Raw genomic sequence first — 19,714 nt, 5'->3', positions numbered from 1 at the left:
AAAAATGGATAAATTTAGCACCAAATCTGTGAAACAAATGGTATCAACCCCCTGACATAAGTGAGCATGGGAATGGCCATCATATACTTCCATCATAATGTTCTAAGCCCTTATACACTTATGACTAAAACAACTTGACACACGGTGCTGAGCAGCATCTCAAATTAATCTTCAGGTTCCCAGCTTTCAGATGATGTACACCACTTCTATGTGACATCTACTGCTGACCTGCTATCTCCACTTAAAGACCCCTGTACCCCCTCTAAAAAAGACAAAAATGGGTCTAGAGGGTTAAGGTGGAAAGATTCGAGCTAGACTGATATATCGGCCGGTGGATTGGTGTCTGAGGGGGAAGATTTTTCCATCGAGGTTCGAAGTTAACGAACACCTAAAGCCAATGCTAGGTCTTCATAATGTTGGAAGTGTGTTTGTGTGCGTGAGCGATGGGGAACTTACAACAGTCCGACTCGTCCGACCAGTCTCCGCAGTCGTCGTCTCCGTCACAGTGGTAGATGTCCAGGATACAGCGGCCGTACGCACACTGGAACTCCTCCACGCTGCAGGTGGCTGCCATCACATCTGATGCTGCACACACACACACACACACACACACACACACACAGTCATGTTAAACAGATGCTGGATAAGATGGTGCAGCAGCTGGCTGTCTGAGGCACTTTGAAGCTTCGACTCTTCTCTGCTGAGTCCGTCAGAACATATACATGAAATGAACGAGAGGCTCAGCTCTCCGTTAAGACAGCGAACACGTGTACATGTTCTACAGCTACTGTAAGATCTTAGTTTACATGCAGCTGGTCAGTAATAACCAGATTTGTCCCCTTCTTCTTGCGGAAACATCGTTTGGAATCATGAGGCTGCAGCCTGAGGAGTGTGGACTGACGTCGCATAGAGACAACAGACTCTCTTGTGATGTTTAAAGTTTACAAATAACGTATTGTTCAGATGTGGAAATGCTTGGATGTGGCTTTTCTTTTCATCTTGCTAATGATGCCACAAAGTTTCCTGTTTGATTCACTCTCTTATGAAACCCCTATTAAAAACCCAGTTAAAAAAAACAAACAAAAAAAAAAACAGCAATGTTAACCGGGACTCTTTTACATCGATTCATGAAATTGGGCTTCTCATCGGGCGGCATCCTCCGGTACTGAGAAGAGAAACCAATCCCAAAGTGCCTTAAAGTTAAATTCTTTCTAACAGCCAGCAGGGGGCGACTCCTCTGTTTGCAAAAAGAAGTCTGATTGTATAGAAGTCTATGAGAAAATGAGCCTACTTCTCACTTGATTTATTACCTCAGTAAACATTGTGAATATGAGTTTATGGTCTCAATCGCTAGTTTCAAGTCTTCTTCAATACAGCATGAAGTTCATTTAGTAAATTATGGTCCCATTTAGAGTCAAATAGACCATAAAGCAGGGGATGCTTTAGGACGTGGCTAACTTGTGGGTGACAGGTCGCTACCACTGCGTTGTCCGGTCTGGGAGTTGTCTGTGTTTTTTCGTCTTAGAACTGTAACCCTTACACAGTGTGTTTTCAGTTCATGGAAGTAAATTGTAACATTTTGGTCGCCTAAAAATGTCTTGTTCAGCGTTCGGCTGTACTTAGCTCCACCCTCTCATGTCACTTCTGGTTGCAAAAAACCAAGCTGGCGACTGCCAAAATGTCGAACTCGAGGCTTCAAAATAGCAGTCTACAAAGCATAAGCTATATTTAGAATAGTTTCACCGCTTTACCTTGACGTCAGACAGCCCTTTCCGACGGGGAACGGAAGCCGTTACGCTCTTTTCAAAGCCACCAGACTCCATTGACAAAAACAGTAATTTAACTCGCAGAACACAGGAGTTGCTGGTCTACCGCTGCCTCGATCGGTTAGTTTGTTATTGAGTGCGTTTAGTGTTTTTAAAGGGTCAGTTTGGTTTCCCCAAAGTCACACAATAACACAAACTAACCGATCGAGGCAGCGGTAGGCCAGCAACTTCCGTGTTCTGCGAGGAAAAATGACTGTTTTTGTCAACGGAGTCTCTCGGCTTTGAAGACAGCATAGATGGATACAATGGCTTCAGTTCCCTGTCGGAAACGACTGTCTGATGGCGAGGTAAAGCAGTGAAAATATTCTAAATATAGCGTACGCTTAAACTGATATTGATTTTATTAGGTGGCTAAATTATGTTTTGCTGCTTTGCTCCCGTGCCGGTACTCTCGTCTGTTTCTCCAAACATCATCTACTGTAGGTAATACACTGACTATGGTATAAGTACCTCATACAACCCCACTGAGAAACACCTGAACTATCCCTTTAAGCCCTGTTTCTTACAGTGTCTTTCTTAAACACACAAACTCTCAGTAACTTACGGCAGTTTTCCTCGTCTGATCCGTCCTTACAGTCCGTGTCTCCGTCACAGTACCAGTGCTCGGCGATACAACTGCCATCTGTGCAGCGGAACTCCTTGTCCGAACATTTACGCATGTCTGGTATGGAGAGAAAAACAAAAACTCACAGTTCATATATATATATATATATATATATATATATATATATATATATATAAGACAGTGTGAGTGAATATGTGCTTGCATGATGGTGTTCACATGTGTGTGTGTGTGTGTGTGTGTGTGTGTGTGTGTAGATGTGTGCACCCACCACACTGTTCATCACTGTTGTCCCCGCAATCGTTGTCGCCATCGCAGTGCCAGAGGCTGCGAATACAGTAGCCATTTTGGCAGTGAAACTCGTCCTCCTCGCACTCTCTGGGAGCTGCAGGGGGAAAAAAAGAAAGAGAGGTATCAGAGGACAAGTAATGAGGATACAACAAAAGCAAAGAGCAGATACTGTACGAGAATGCGATAAGAGGCAGCCGTCTCTGAGCGCCGCTGACATTATATCTACAGCTGCACTGACACAAGGGAAACCGTGGCCTTTTATGTCAGGCTCAGAGAGAGCCGGGGAGGGAAGAAGTAACTGAGATTTTTTTTTCTCTCCGTAAACAGGCTGAACTCTCCCGAGGCTGCAGGTCTAGAGCTCAAAGACTGAATATCCTGTGGTTCCATCTCAGCACATAAGACGTCCCACCGACAGCTACTGCAACTCGGTGAGGAGGAGGAGGAGGTCTGAGGGAAGTCATACCGAGTGTGTGTGTGGCTGTCTTCACGGTCACCGACTGAGCAGAGCGAAAACATTTGCTATAATAATACCTTTATTTATACAGCACTTTTCCAAGACGTGTAACAAATGCTGTACAAAAACACATGAAACCAAACCGCCTTAACGGCTGGCTGTAAAATAAAAAATCCTCCCTCAGGGAGCACAAAGGCTGTGGTCAGCTTGAAGCAATGTTGGTTACAAACGGATGCCAATAGTGACAAGCTTCCATGGCAAAAAAAATCTCAAACCACAACTGAAGCATAATCCTCATCTTCATTGTCCCTCTGTATCTGTACCAGTTGTCGCTTAACCAAAATAGGGCTAAATACTCCGCATCCATTTCAATCCTCGACCCCGTTGACCTCACAGAAATGCTGTTTTCCTATTGGTCAGAAGACGTTTATAGTTCAACTGTAAAGCAGTCAGAATGTTCAACTACAGTGCTTGTCGGATGGTCGAACAGCCTCCTCCCGTACCTTTAAGATGCCGGAATTGGGGGAGTTGCATCCGACAATTTCTGCAGCTCACCGGAACCGTCAATCATTCACACACATTCACAAGCAGTTAGCGCAGCGATTGGCCGGGTGTGTGGAGATGAGAAAGTGGGCAGGGTTTGAACTTCTCTCTCAAGCTCTCTTTTTATTTTTTTTTAACAAGTACTTCTGTCTCTTTCTGTGTGAACAGCCGAGTGCATCACTATGAAAGCCTTCCTGGAAAGATTGTTCAAAAATGTACACACTTATCTCCATATTTAAACAATTGTTTAATTGATGGTCTATGACGGTTGACTTGTCACTAGAGCTGCAACGATTCAAAAGAAAAATAATCGCCAACTTATTTGATAATCTGTTAATTGTAAGGCAATTTTTCATGCAAAAAAATTGCAGAAAATGCTGTTTTCAGCTTCTCAAATATTGCATATCTTTGGGTTTTGAACATTTTATAAACCAAAACATTAGTCATTAATCTAGAAAAAGATCTGCAGATTAATCGATAATGAAATTGATCATTAGTTGCGGCCCTACTTTTCACTAGGGATGCACTGATCCAACTTTTTCAGTTCAGATACAGATAGTGATACCTGGGCTTTTGGTATCTGCCAATACCGAGTAGCGATCCGATACCAGTGTTTAATTAATAAGCTGTATGCCTCACTGTGTGGAAGTGACTGGGATCATTCTTTTACATGTAAGGCAACATCAGGCTCAACTTAAACATTGCTTTCCTGACTTTATAAAACAAAATGTGACCAATAAATACATAGATATCAATTTATTTAATTCTTCTTTATTACTAAAAATAATAAATCGTGCACCAACAACTTGGTAAAAAAATATTTAAAATTAATGAGAATTACTTTAATTCAAGTGTAAACTTTTTAATGCAGCAATAAATTGGTCAAAACTTAAACAGGAATTAAAATTTCAACACATAACGTATATAGTATATTAACATAGAATTGAATTTAATAGATCGGCCCCATTGTCACCGATATCCGATCCAGCTATTTGAGTCAGTATCGGCCAGATATCCGATCCGGTACCGGTATCGGTGCTTCCCTATTTTTCACCTCGTCTTCGAGTGTGGTTGCTTGGAACAACTATGAAAACTACTTCATTTTGAGCATAATGACATCTTCAAATATCTTCATTCGGTACAGTGTGCAGTCACAACTCTTTGAGAACAAGTTTGAGAGATCTAGACCAAAAAACTCTGTAATTTGTCAAAGATATGGCCGTATAGAACATATCGGAAGTATATTCTCTATCTTGCCGTGCACAAGTTAAATGTCGTTTGTTGAGGTGGATGTCCGACCATTATTTGACTCTCCTGCATCTGGTGAAAGAAACATGCAAAGGAGGAACACCATTCTTATTTCCATGTTTCAGTCCACCATATTGTAACAATATACAGTAATGAGCATTAATGTGTATAACGTGCAACATAGACAGGTCCGAACTCTTCTGTCATTTTCAGGAATCGATAAGTTGCATTAAAAAAACGTCCTTTTAAATTTGAAACCAGCTGAATACAGGCCCGGTTTAATCTACCAAAGCTGAGCTCCGGCAGCTTGTTGTACGTCTTAATTAAATGTACTGGCTGCTGTATGTTAGTTGTTGTCTCACTAGACAGTTAACCTTGAGACTGAAGATAAAAGACACATTTGTCATTCACGCCAACAGCCGCGACGACGCAGTTAGACACGAGAAGTCACTCCCTCCAGTGAACTTCCAGCACTGTGACATTGACGGTGTTTCAGTTTCAAACCCTTTCATTTATCCAAACAACTCCTCCGCGCTGCCTCTTTAATCACACGGCCATTGATAAAAGACCGAATGGATTTTCAAAACGCCGCCTTCTACTGTTACCGCCGGCAATCGATGGCAAAAACCCAGCCACGCTCGCCTTGGGGCCGAGTAAACAGGCTCGTCAAGGAGAACCAATGATGGATGTCCCCTGGCAGGAGGTAATCTATAATTCATCGGTGCCGTGTGTGTGAGTGTTAAGACAGCGGAGACAAACAGAGAGAGATAAGGACAGAAGGATGCCCACAGAATAGACGGGGCAGGGAGAAGAAGAAACAGAGGATGAAGCTTTTCTTTATTTCAGTGAGATTTTTCATCTTTTCTCAGGTGTGTTGCATCACAGCACGAGTCAAGGCTGCCGGAGACGCACTCCACTTCTGAGACATGACATGACATGAGGCCCTAGAGCCCGTCTGTTTATGTGCGTGTGTGTGTGTGTGTGTGTGTGTGTGTGTGTGTGTGTGTGTGGGTGTGTGTGTAAGCTGTTCTCATACACTGTTCTTGCTATACCTACGAAAAGTAATTAATTAGGGATGCTCCGATCTGACTTTTTTCAGTACCGATAGCGATACCTGGGCTTTGGGAATCTGCCGATACAGAATACCGATCCGATACCATTGTTTAATTAATAAGTTATCCCATATTTAAACAATTATTGCATTTCACCCCTCCATATGATGGCCGACTTATCACCCCGGTTGGTTGGAATAGCTGTAGAGTTGTCAGAAGACTAAGAAGAAGAATGAAATATCGGCCGATATTTGTTTTTTCACATAAGCCCATAACATAAACAAACATTTTTTTTATAAGGATGCCTTAAAGGGCCAGTGTGTAGGATAGGAGGGGATTTAATGGCCAAAACGGAATATGACATTCATAACTATGTTTTCATTAGTGTATAATCACCTGAACTAAGAATTGTTGTGTTTTGGTTAGCTTAGAATGAGCCCTTCATATCTACACAGGGAGTGGGTCCTCTTCACGGAGTCCCCCAATGTTGCTCCGCCATGTTTCTACGGTTGCCGAGAACGGACTAGGGCTGTCCTCGCCTGAAGAAGTTCTTAATTGACTAACTTGGAAATAAGTAACTCGGCATGAAAAAAAAGCAAAAAGAATGACTAATCGACTAGAGAAATCGTAGTCGAGTAAGACCAAAACCACTGATTAGTCGACTAATCAACTAAGAGGGGGGGCAGCCCTAGAACAAACAAACCAAATACTGTGTTGTTTTAGTTTTCTTACGTTGCCTGAAGGCCACCCCTTAGTTTTCCGATACGCTTGGAAAGGGAGGTTGCAGTTGATTGCAATCTGCCACCTCACCACTAGATGCCACTAAATCACTTCTCCTTTAAATAAGGTTATTAAAGAGCTGTGAGCTACGTACTGAGCAGGGCAGCTGGTCACTACTATCTGAACAAGTAAGTAATGATAATAGAATACATAATGACATTACTGTTTATAAATTAGCGCAAATATATCTTTAGCGTTGATAAGCTATATATCGGCCAATTTATCAGCCCGGACGATTTATCGCTCTACTTTTGACGGCTAAACCTCAGCTGACCTCACCCACATCGCCCCCCGGTAGGTCCAAATGAAATTTTAATTTTACGTGCGCTGCACTATCGACATATACACTCATTTAATCTATTATTCAACTTGTAAGCCAATAATTGATTTTCTCGCTCTCTCTCTCCCCTCCCATCAGCGAGGTAAACAGAGGGAGGGGTCGGAGGTCAACAAGCCCCGAAGACGCTCATCATTCACACAGCAGCCAAAACGTCAAAGGGCAAAGGGCGCTGGGAGTCATTACCAGGCTCCCTGCATGTGCGTGCGGTGAAATGGTGTCATGTTTTTCCTTCTGCGAAACGTCTTTTAAACTTAAAGAATTCAGAATATCTCATGTTCAGACGCACACGTCCGCACCGAGACACACCTCAGTCTGCGTGTTTGTCTGAAAATCTTTGACAAGTACTCCGGTTCCAGCCGAGCGTGGAGGATTGTCTCCCCGTCTCTCTAAATAATGAAATAAAACCACTGCATCGCGGGGAGACACACAAAAAATATATATTGGGAGGTGAAAGACAGACCGGGGGTGGAAAAAAAAAAAGTGGAGAGAAAGAAAGAAGCATGAAATAATAAGTAGTTTGGGGAGGGAGGGAAATTTACTGGGCATGAGGATGAAAAATTCATAGCTGGCTCGCAGCAGACAGACCCCCCATCAGGAAGTGATTCAGTGTCTGGCTGCTGATACAGTATGTGGGTCAACAGAGGAGGAGGAGAAATCACTAGATGACAGACTGATGTGAAAAATCATTCAGAAGAGAAGGAGCTAACCTGTACCTGCTGTACACACAAACTGCATGAGGTATATGATACAAGAGTTACTATGGAAAACTATTTTTCTGGTAGCAGATACCGCAATACTGACAAGCCAACCGTGGGGGATGGCAAGCAACCGCCACAACCGCTATGTTCACGTTTTTTTCTTTTTTGAACTCTTTCCAATGGGAGCGCTGCATTTTTACACTTTGCTGCAAACGGCAGCAGCGTGATGAGGTGATGAGGTGCTGAGCTTCCATTCTGCACTGAGGCACGCACGTATAGTGTTTTCTTCTGGTCATTGAGAGATGAAAAATGTTCAACTTTGGGTAAAACTCCACGACGACCAAACGTCACATCACTACATGTAGGCTACAAGTGCTGGACAACAACAACAATGGTGGAGAAATGAATACACATAGACCGGCGGGTCCGTCCTCTCTCCCTATACGTGTTTCAGCCTTCCCTTCATCCAGAGCATGTACTGTATCTTGTGCCGATATTTTGATATTCCGTATCATAGCAACCGGATGCAACCAAAGCGCAGCTGAAGAAAAAAAACAAAAAACCCTGTGCCTCATTTCCCTTCTGTGTTCTGCATTTAACAATAAGTATTGAATTTGTTTTAATAGCCCTGATTCATTACTGTCTCTACCGGTTAGTCATTATTCATAACATGCAGGTCGATTTGCAGTCCGATAATACTAATAATGCTTCTAATCACTTATTTCTTTGTGACACCAAAAAACACAAATACAGAAATTAGAAGCATTAAAGTGCTGCATATACTTGATTTCCCAACGTGGGTTGCCTAGCAACCTCACAGTGATGTCAAGACTCCAGGAAGTTCCCCCCGTTTCGTTTACCGTATGCTAAGCTAAGCCAAAGTGTTTTTTTTTTGTTTTTTTTTACAACAGCCGCTGCTGCCATTCTGGACTAAAAACACTTATTACATTTATGATATTTTATTGTTCAACTCAGGTGATATCGATAGAATATGAAGGCGTAGCTTTGCTGCTGGGCGCTGACGTTGCAATGGAACTAACAATTGACTTTCACTTCTTGGCAATATACAGTACGTTCTTTGGCTAAGCTAAACATCCACTGTCTGTATGTGTTAATGTTGCAATGAGTTATCAATCCTTTTCAGTTCCAGGGAGATCTAGAGGGGGAAAAAAAGAGCCTGTATTGATCTGGAGATTAAAGTTAGTCACTAAAAGGACACTGTCTGACTCCGTCTGCCATGTGTTGTCTCCATCAGGATCACGTCACGCCCTGGAACTATTCCTGTCCCCGCTCAGAGTGTTAAGTGTGATTAAACTGAGTCACCAAACTGACACCGGCAGTGTGATGGAACGACTCTGGCGTGCGGTGTACATTCACACGGATCAGATGGCACACATGGAGGCATTATGGGTAAACACAGAGACTAAAAGAGGACGATGTGTTCACAGAATATCTGACCGCCGACTCCACCGAGACTAATGAAACAACACACACGTTCCCCTAACCTCACAACTCCAACCTAAACTTAACCTAATTCTAGCCTTAAAGGGTTACTATGGCGATAGCACTGACCTTCTATAAAATTGGGGTACTGAAAGAATGAATAACAAATTTGACCAGACCTTCAGTACTTCTCAGTTTTTGATACTAGTTGATACTACTTTTGGATCCTACATTTCCTATAATGCAACAGTATATTTTCTTTAGACCCTCCCTGGCTGGTAAATGCCCGTGTTTTTCAAACACAACACCGACAGGTAGTCAGCTTTCAAGTCAGCATCCTGGTTGTAATTCAAAGTCTGAGCTCTAACTAGAAATCAAGGAATCTCTGTCCGTCTCTATGTACGTCTGTGTGTCCTTCAAATAGCTCAAGAACTGTCGATCCGATCTACTTCACATTTGGCGAGTGTGTTGCTGGATACCCAAGGACGTGCAGTGTCGAAGATGAAGCAATTTGGTCATGTTCAATATTAATAAACTTTGACTAAAGGAGCGAATGGCGCTCTGTGCAGCAGCAGGGTCGGGTGCTTCAGGGCTCTGCGGACCGAGTTGAGCACGTCGTCCGCGGCGAGTCTTTACAGACCGCGGCTCATTGACTGCAGTTCACTTTTGCTGCTGGATGCTGGACGTTACAACCAAACTCTTCACTTCCCTGGAGTCAACGAGCGATGAGCGCTCCTCGATAACGCCGCAAGCCGGACGCAATCGGCCCGCTCCGAACGGGAACGTCTTCCAAACGACCGCTCGCTCCGAATGTGCACGCCCTTCCACAATGCCGCAAGCAGCAATACCGGGAGCCGAGCAATCAGCTGGTTCCAAATGGGCACACGCTCCGAACAGGCAAACCCGGACTGGCATTGTAAATTTCTGCGACGGAAAACTACAGAAGCAACACAAAGGAATGCTGGCAAAATGGCTGCGAAGCCCTCATTACTCCAGCATCGACACTAATACAAAGTGTTCAAATCGCTCCAAATGTGTAACACAGCAAAAGCATCTCATTTAGACGAACAACTTCTGTCGGGCGTCCGGCAGGAGGTTTTCCTGTTCCCTTTCCTTTCTGCTTTCATTGCGTGAACGCAGCATTAACAGACCTTCTACAGATAACGCACAAGCTACGAGCACGCACAAAGGCATTTACGCGCAACGCGTTGTTCGTTGCAGTGTTCTCCGAAACGCCAGAGAGGCGTACGAACAAAATGTTCTTTGAAGAAGCAATAAGTCAAGGAGTTTTACCAGCACAACGCCACAAACCAAGCTCCTCAATGCCGGAGGAGGAATTGTAATTAACTGCAGACTCGTATCTCATATCCATGGACTTTATCACCTTTATACAATCCCTGTAAAGAAAGGAGTCAAGTATTGTAATGAATTATAATGAAAGAAAGGTTGAAAGGTTTAGTATCCTGAAAACAATTTCATTCGGTTGGCAAAATATTTACTCAAATGTAGTTTAGATTAAGATCTCCTGCTCTAAAAGCATTTAAAAATTAATCATCCGTCTTTCTAATTCATTATATTTTTGCTTTTATTTTATTGTGGTAGTCATGTCTGAAAAGCCCTGTGCGCGGGCGCCTGGTTACAAAAAATCAGAGGTGCACGACCAAGCGCTGCGACAGCTTGCAGAGCATTTGTGCTTCATGCACAATACATGTCATTTTTGGTTCGCAAACCCTGGTGCCAGAGACACTACGGCGAGCAACCCCGGCTTTAACTCGTTAAACAGCCCTCTGAAGAAAACAGGAACAGACAAAAGGCTCTCCCGTTCCAAAACTGTGGTCACTATCAAACTTAACATGGTCCTCACAAAGATAGAAATACAGTAGCACAAACACACACACACACACACACGCACACGCACACGCACACGCACACGCACACACACACACACACACACACCAACCCACCAGGCAGCGATGCATACATGCATAAATACGACTGCAGAAATAGACACTCTCCTTACTTCACCCGCTGCAGGCCACATTCTGCCTGGCAAGCAGCTGAGGGGTATTTTGAGTCGAACACACACTCATGCAAACACACACACACACACACACACACAGATAAGTCCACAGATCCAAAAAAGAACAGGATAAACTGAGGGCAAAGGTCAGAGAGTGTCCTGTGTGGTGACCGTGGGAGTGCTGACCTTGTGTGTGTGTGTGTGTGTGTGTGTGTGTGACAGCCTCCTTCAGACTCCAAACAAACACCTCATTGCACATGGCTGCCTCCAACATCTGTCCACTTTAATAACTCATCGCCCCCCCCTGGGCCTGTAAGAGTACGTCCAGAGTGTGTTTGTGACGACACATATCAGCGTGACTGCCAATGTTTGTTTGTATGTTTGTGTTGATGAGAGAGAGAGAGAGGGGGGAGGTGTACTACTTACGACAGTCCAGTTCGTCGGAGTCGTCCTCGCAGTCGTTGTCTCCGTCACACACCCAGGAGCGACGGATACATTTGCCGTTGTCACAGTGGAAGTCCAGCGGCGAGCAGGTGGGAAGCACTGCGAACAAACAAGGCCAGACAACAAGTCTGTCAGCAGGAGCAAACAAACAAACAGACAAACTGTGAGGCTGAAAGGAGAGGAGAGGAGAGCGAGCGGTTGTTTTCAAGAAATACACCAAATATGACTTTTGGTGCTTTTCTGTTAGTATTTTCGACTTTTAATGTCACTTTTCCTTTTGCTTTATTCTGTATTTCCCTGCTGGTTTCATATTTGTATGTTATGATACATGATGTGCCTATCATGTATGATACCGTAATGTTGCCCCGAGTGACATTTAATCATTAATATATGTTAATGATTAACATAGTTAATATATGATGTGTGACAGACATCGCGATGTGAGATAACATTTTGCCCTGATCACGGCCGGATTCCAAGAGTTTCCCGAAAGTCTAGTCTCTGGAAGTTACTCTTTAATTCTGCATGAGATGAGTCAAAATAAAACACCTACACAGCCATACTGCATCGATTGAAAAAGTTGGGATTATTTCAATGCTTTATATGATGATGAAAACCCTTATCAAGAACTGAACTAAAAGTAAGTACACCGGATCAGATGCGATGTCAATCCAACACGGTGAAAAAGCTTTGACCCGCAGGTCACAGTCATCACTCCTGTATGGCAGCAGGCTGCAGTAAAGTCAGGAAAAGGTCAGAGTTTTACAGACACAGTTTAAATGCTGTCTGGTCTCAGCTCATCCAGAGCCTGAGCCTTAGTGGACGTCCTCCTCTTCTCTCTCCCACCTTCTCACCCTGAGACCTGGAGAGCAGCACCGAGCTCAGCTCAGCTCAGCTCAGCGCATTCCTCCTTAACTTCATATCCGCTCTAAGTGCAGCTACTCGCTATCTAAGCAGAGCCCGAATGACTGGCCCTTTGTCATCCGCAGACAGAGCTAATTTAATTACGGGCCAGAGAGGGATGGAGGGAGGAGGAGAGGAGGAGAGGAGGGAAGGGAGGGAGCGACTACTCAGGGTCGACTCTCACCCGCCTGTCGATACCAGATATGAAATATTGACCGAGCAAAGCAGACTTTATGAAAAATGTATGACGTCACGCGGCGAGTTAACCAGCGAGGCAGACAGGCGGACAAGTCGGGGCTCAGTGAGTGAATTAAGTAAGCGTGTGTGAGTGTGTGTGTGTCAGGGTGTGGCTCTGGTCTCCAGGGGAAGTAAAGCCCCACTGACCCACATACCCCTGCATGGATATTACATTATTCAGAGAGAGAGATAGATAGACATAAGCAAACAGAACCCCTTATTCTCTTCACCTTCTGATGACCTCTCTTTCTGTCTAAATTAAACGACCATACTGGCAGTTGAGCTAAATTTGCATATATAATACATTTATGCAAACAATTATTTACATCATACCTTCAGTTTCTTTATTTCCTTCCTCACAGGCAGCCTCTGGTTTCAGTTCAACATTATGTCAAAATCAACTTAGAGATGTGCTGGAGACGGGTGATTCTCCATTACAGAAAGAAAATGACCACCTTTACATTTTTGCCACTGTTTAAAGGTGCTCCACACCAGGGGTTCTCAACCCTTGTCGTGTCATGGACCCCTACATTGAGAGACATTAGGTCACGGACCCCCCTTTTGATAAGATTTTGCTTCGAGGACCGCCATCTGAAAAGATTTTGGTTGTTAGATTAGATATGATTAAGACCATAATTCTATATAGTTGGCAACTATAAAGGAAGTGAAACCTCTGACCAAAATAGTCACTCTTCTCCGAGGGTCTCCGGACCCTGGTTGAGAACCACCGCTCTATATGATATCCAGAGCATTAACATAAGCAACAAACAACTATTGTCTATGTAAAGATATAGAGGAGTAATGTCTACCCGAGCAGAGAATGAAGTCTCTCTCCAACCATGTCGAACGGACTACTTTTATTAGCGGAAGCGATAAAATCGATTTTTTTTATCAATAAAATCATTTTTAAATCAATATTTTGAGTCAAATTACAAATTTCTTTACTACATAGCCGTGTAATAAGTGGTGTAATAGGGGGTGAAATGTACTTACACAGAATAGAAATAACAGGTAGGAACAATAATGACCACAATAAAATAAGAATACAATAATACAAATAAAATGGCTATATACAAGTCAAGTGTTCTGGAAGTTGTAAACAATACAAATAGTGCAAAGAAATAAATCCTGGATGGATATACATGGACTGGATGACTATGTACAGTATGCACATGTAAAGATGTCCATATAGTTTAGCTTCTAAAACCTAAATATCTGTGTTTTGTTTAGTCTTTGATAGTAAAACTGAATATATTTGGGTGTTAAACTACGGGTCAAATAAAAAAGGTGATGTGTCAACTCGGGCCATGGGAAAGTTCAATTGGCTAGAAAAACAATCAACAAACTAATAAACTATGAAAATAATCACTAGTTGCAGCCCAAGACTTTAAAGAATACAACTTTGATTGAATGTTGGCTCCAAGAGTCAAAAATCAAATTGCAAAATGATTAAAGATTCCCATAAAACATCCGAAAGCTACTCGTGTGTTCCTATAAGTTTAACAGATAAAAATCCCTCTCAGTTGACATGATTCACTTTCAAAGGTACAAAGCTCAGCCTAAACGAAATAACGTCTGAGTCCAATATTTGCCAGAACTGCTGCAATAAGCTGGAAGTAAATTTCGTGGTGGTCCATTAGTGAAACATCCAGAGAGTCTGTCAGTGGAGTCCTGACGCCTGCACACCGTCTACAAACCGCTCTTTGTCAAACTGAAGCAGTTTTTGAAGCATTTTTGGATGCTTTTCCGACTGGACGTCAGCAGATTCATGGCCTCAACCGTCAAGAGTGGAAAAATGCTGCTTCTCAACATTTCAATAAATAATTCAGCTTATCAGAAGAGGAAGAGAGCGCGGCGTTGACACACACACACACACACACACACACACACACATACATACATACAAACACACACATGCAGACATAAGCAAACCGTCGCTGCTCGGGCTAAATAAACACACTCGGTGCAGAATTGTTTAGGCACACAAATTGGGAGGGAGGCAAATTGTATGCAAATAAATACTCCACTCGCTCTCTTACTCATATGCACACACGCAAGGACGCGCCGTATAGATGGGGCCTGTATACTACAGTATCAGGTGGATCAGCAGGGGAGCATGCTGGGAAGGTTGATGAGGTCTCTGGGCGCTTTGATCTCTCTTATCACACAGATTGTGCTCAGCTCAGCACTGCTCTTGTTGCTACCGCTGCATTCCTCTGAGGCTGACGCACGCACACACACACACACACACACACACACACACACACACACATTAATTAACACGCTCGCAAGAGCCTTCCTAACATTAGCTTTGTCCACTTTGTGTTGTTTGTTGCATTCCAGGAATCATTAGGGCTGCGTATTGGCAAGAATCTGGCGATACAATACGTATCATTATACAGGGGTTACGATTCAATATGTTGCGATATATTGCATGATGACATATTTAAAAAAAAATTTTTATCTAATTTTAGGAAAACTAAAATTAGATTTGCCTATAAAGAACACACCATCATATGCATAAAGTTGGAGTAAAAAAGTCAAAGTCAAATCACAGTCCCTGTAACATCCAACATCAGAGCACTACTTTGAGAGGATGCATATCTTTGCAAGAAAGGTGTTGACTGAGTTAATCTTTGCATGTATAATTAAAAATCGATATTGTTTTTGAGAATCGATACAGTATCACGAAACATAATATCGTGATACTCAATATTTTTTATATTTTCTCACACCCCTAGGAATCATTATATGATGTTTTCTACTTTCCGTCCACCTGCCTCATTCCTACATAGAGTTCTCCAGGGATGATGTAGTTTTGTTGGCCAACCAGGAAGTTAGCATCGCCCTGGTACCCTCGACAAAAAGCCAACCGGATTTTTCCATTGAGTTTTGGATTATTGCAGAAAATCATAGAGTCGTTCCGATACGGATACCAGAATTGGAAATACGTCCTAATACTGCCCAAAATTCGGGATCGGGTATCAAATTTGATCGGTTAAACCATCATTTATTAACCCAGAAAATTAAATCTACTTGTTTAAACAGATATTAATTCTTCTTCGCCGCTCCAAAACAGCAGCCTTCTCTGTGCCGTCGCCCTGGATGTATCATGGCTGCCAATACTGTTTTAGAGCAGCGAAGAAGAGCCGATCGCAGGTAGTTTGTCACATCACGGTAGCAAACAACAACAATGCGGTGCTAGTGGAGAGGGTAACGTAACGGTAGTCAGAGCGAGGAAAATGTCAGCCATTTGGCAATACTTTGGCAAACACACATTTATGATACTTCAGCAGGATAATCTCTACAAATGAACACCACTTTTATAATTTTTGCAGCCCAAAAAAAGCTAACCATAGGCTATAAACGAACCGCACCACAGTCATATGACCACAAGTATACACAACGAGGCTGTAGAGGAGGACGAGTCAGCGCGATTACGTTGAAGTAGTCTCATTTAGCCACTTGTTAGCAACCACCTTTTTTAAGACACATAAAAGCTTCAAAATTCACTATATTTACTGACGTATTTTATATTGTAGAACAAAACAATAAAATCTCTTCAGCTTGTGTTAACCACAGACCTTATTTCAGGCATCTAACTTAAAAACCCATTGACTTCCAGACGAGGGAACCAGAAGTGCTAAAATGCTAATTCATTTCCGGGTTTTAGGACTCATTCCTGCAGCACTCTATTTCTCAGAATGCTTTTCCACCTCAAAAGGAAAAGAGGGGGGGTCTAGTGCGCTCACTTAAGCTGACGACAACATTGACGATGTAGATATTTTCCCCAGTTAAGAAAAAGGCGGTGAGAGCGCTGACAGAATTGTGCCACAGCAGAACCGCATCAAAGACGGTGCCACATTTCACAGGCTTCTGACGACAGATGCACAACACGTTGCATTCTGGTCCGTTTCCTGCCCCGGTGGTGCTCCATTAATTATGTAATACTGTCACATCCTCTTGAGCATATTCACACAACCGTAGTAGGTGATACTCATGCATCCAACTTTTGGAAATTTGCTTCCAAGTTTGCATAACTACCTGTTTGACTAGTTCATTCACACATACCCTGACCTTCACCAACGGGCTTTTCTCATCCAACCTACAGAACTCCCACTTGCATTCGACAGGTCATTCCCACACACACACACACACACACACACACACACACACACACACACACACACACACACACACACACACACACACACACACACACACACACACACACACACACACACACACACACACACACACACACACACACACACACACACACACACAGTGAAGGCCTGTCTGTATGGACCATAGAGCTGCTCACTCAGTCTTCAGTGAGCGGTGAGTTCATTTTTAACCCTTTGAACTCTGCAATGGAGATGGTCCGCCTGTGCCTACATTGGTGTCTTCGCTTATTGCGATGTCATTTCTTAGAGTATATTCAAATGCTGCATATTCCTAAAATCTGTACAACCTAAGTTAAAGTCAATAATTGGTTCTATGGGTACCCACAAGTCTCCCCTCTACAGACATGCCCACTTTATGATAATCACATGCCGTTTGGGGCAAGTCATAGTCAAGTCAGCACACTGACACACTGACAGCTGTTGTTGCCTGTTGGGCTGCAGTTTGCCATGTTATGATTTGAGTATATTTTTTATGCTAAATGCAGTACCTGTGAGGGTTTCTGGACAATATTTGACAGAAGCCTTGGCTTTCTACTGCAAAAAAATGAATGCTCTAGCTATTATAGTTTTTATTTTACATCGATTTAAACAGGAATACGCAAACAGCGATCTCCCGTGGCCATTACGGGGCAATACATTGCCGCGCGTTGTCACTGCGTATTACACCGCCCATAACATAATGACACCATCACGAGCATACAACGTGCGACGCGAAAGACAGAAGCCTTAACTTTCCCCTGCATAGTTAATGAATGCTTTAGCTGTTACGTTTTTTTTTTTTTTTAGATCGATTTAAAGCGGATCATGCAAACAATGATCTCCCGCGGCGTCCGTTTTTAAAGGGTTAAAGAGTTGATTCGCCCAAATTATGAGAAAAAAAAAACATTTTACCTTCTTTTATTCATTTGTTTTATTTCACCTCTTGTGGTATACAGCCATACGGATAGTGTTTGTTTAAGTTGCTTTAAGACTGTCATACAAAAGTTGGTGTGTTTGTGTGTAGCAGTCTACTAATGTCAAACATGCACACAGATGCCCAGATCACCATAAATGTTTCCAGTACACGAGGGTAACCTTTGGGTGAACCGACCTGCTTTGGACTGAAAGAGAAAACCTTTATTAAAGCTCCTTGGATGAAATATTCTTGTTAAGCGTGCAGACTCCTCTGTCCTGCTGTGAGATTTCTGCCTCGACCCCAATATAATGGACCTGATGGAATATGTGTAGTGAGTCTGAATTATTACACGGTTACACGGACGCTGTTTCTGGAAAGAGATGTTGCTGTTGAGTTTTTTTTAAGTGATTGTTTGGATAGTTTGAACTTCAGGTAGGGTTGTATGAGGTACTTATCTATAGTCAGTGTATTATCTACAGTAGATGACGGTTGGTATGTCCCCAGTTTGGAGAAACAGACAGGAGTACCAGCATGGGAGCAAAGCGATGTACTGCTGTGGACGGGGGGCAGCAGCAAAACGTATTTTAGACACCCAAAAAAAATCAATATCAGTTTAAGAGTATGCTATATTTACAATATTTTCATCCCTTTACCTTGCGGTCAGACAGCCCTTTCTGACGGGAAACTGAACTGAAAGTGAAACTTATCCATGTTCTCTTCAAAGCCACCAGACTCCATTGACAAAAACAGCAATTTTACCTCGTAGAACACGGGAGTTGCTGGTCTACCGCTGCCTCGATCGGTTAGATTGTTTGCGTTATTGTGTGACTTTGGTTAGTTTGAGGTCACCAAGTTAAAAGGCAAAGGCAAGGTAAAGTAGTGAAAATACTCTAAACATATATCGTACACTTAATGAACAAATGTTTTGTGCTGCCCCCGTTCACAGCAGTACATTCCTCTGCTCCCGTGCTGGTACTCCTGTCTGTTTCTCCAAACTGGTGGCGTGCTGACCGTCATCTACTGTAGGTAATACACTGACTATGGATAAGTACCTCATACAACCCCACTTCAAAAAATCGGGACTGTCCCTTTAATGTGGCTTTCTTGCTGTGCGAGCGCCGCAAACTTCAGTCCATTCACCTTCATTGTAATGGGGTGCAAAGCGATCTGCGTGGCTGGATATCCCTAGACGTACGTGAGAAAACGTGTATTTTTAGGTGAATAAGCCCTTTAAAGTCCGTCATATATGAACACCTGGATTTGTTTTTGACAGGAACAGATTGGTTTAAAAGGATTTTTCAAAATGTTTTGTTCTCCCATACTCAAGAGTTCATGTGTTTTCTGCTGTAACAAACCGCTGATCATCGTAGTCCTCAATAAACAACAACCCTGAAAAACACAAGCTGTTGATTAGTTGCCAGAAGCCCTTTAACTAAGTTTAAGAAAAAAAGCTAGTGAATTTTTGTGTGTAAGTGTTTTTTCTTTATCGGTTTCAAAATAAACATTGGTATATCCAAGTTTTCTTTTTTAATCATCATTTTCTGAAAATAATGAGCCCTATGGATTTTGCATGCTTATTGCTGCTGTGTCTAGTGTGTGTGTGTGTGTGTGTGTGTGTCCCAGGTCTTTAAGAAGATGTATGTGTGTGTCTTTAAGTGGCCTTGAGCAGCGGAGTTAATGGCCTCCCCTTTGCTGTAGAGCAGCTGAATCAAGTGGCTCTAATGGGACCAATATATCTGCCTAAACAGCGCTTATCACACCGGCTCAACGGATGGGAGGATGGACAGATGC

The 19,714-nt window shown here is 42.8% G+C and overlaps 1 protein-coding gene across 3 annotated transcripts in view; it reads right to left on the bottom strand.

Moving 5' to 3' along the window:
• Positions 1-19,714, bottom strand: part of lrp4 (low density lipoprotein receptor-related protein 4) — a 151,295-nt gene that overhangs the window by 50,417 nt on the left and 81,164 nt on the right. For all 3 annotated transcript variants that reach the window (XM_037792250.1, XM_037792260.1, XM_037792268.1), the window contains exons 3-6: positions 11,684-11,800; positions 2,660-2,773; positions 2,371-2,487; positions 457-585 (exon numbers count right to left, since the gene is read on the bottom strand). In XM_037792250.1, the coding sequence (XP_037648178.1) occupies positions 457-585; positions 2,371-2,487; positions 2,660-2,773; positions 11,684-11,800 (477 nt within the window). The remainder of the gene's footprint in view (positions 1-456; positions 586-2,370; positions 2,488-2,659; positions 2,774-11,683; positions 11,801-19,714) is intronic.

The sequence above is a fragment of the Sebastes umbrosus genome, chromosome 2 (genome assembly GCF_015220745.1).
Source record: "Sebastes umbrosus isolate fSebUmb1 chromosome 2, fSebUmb1.pri, whole genome shotgun sequence".
Lineage (NCBI taxonomy): Eukaryota > Metazoa > Chordata > Actinopteri > Perciformes > Sebastidae > Sebastes > Sebastes umbrosus.
This window is presented reverse-complemented; position numbering and strand designations above follow the sequence as displayed.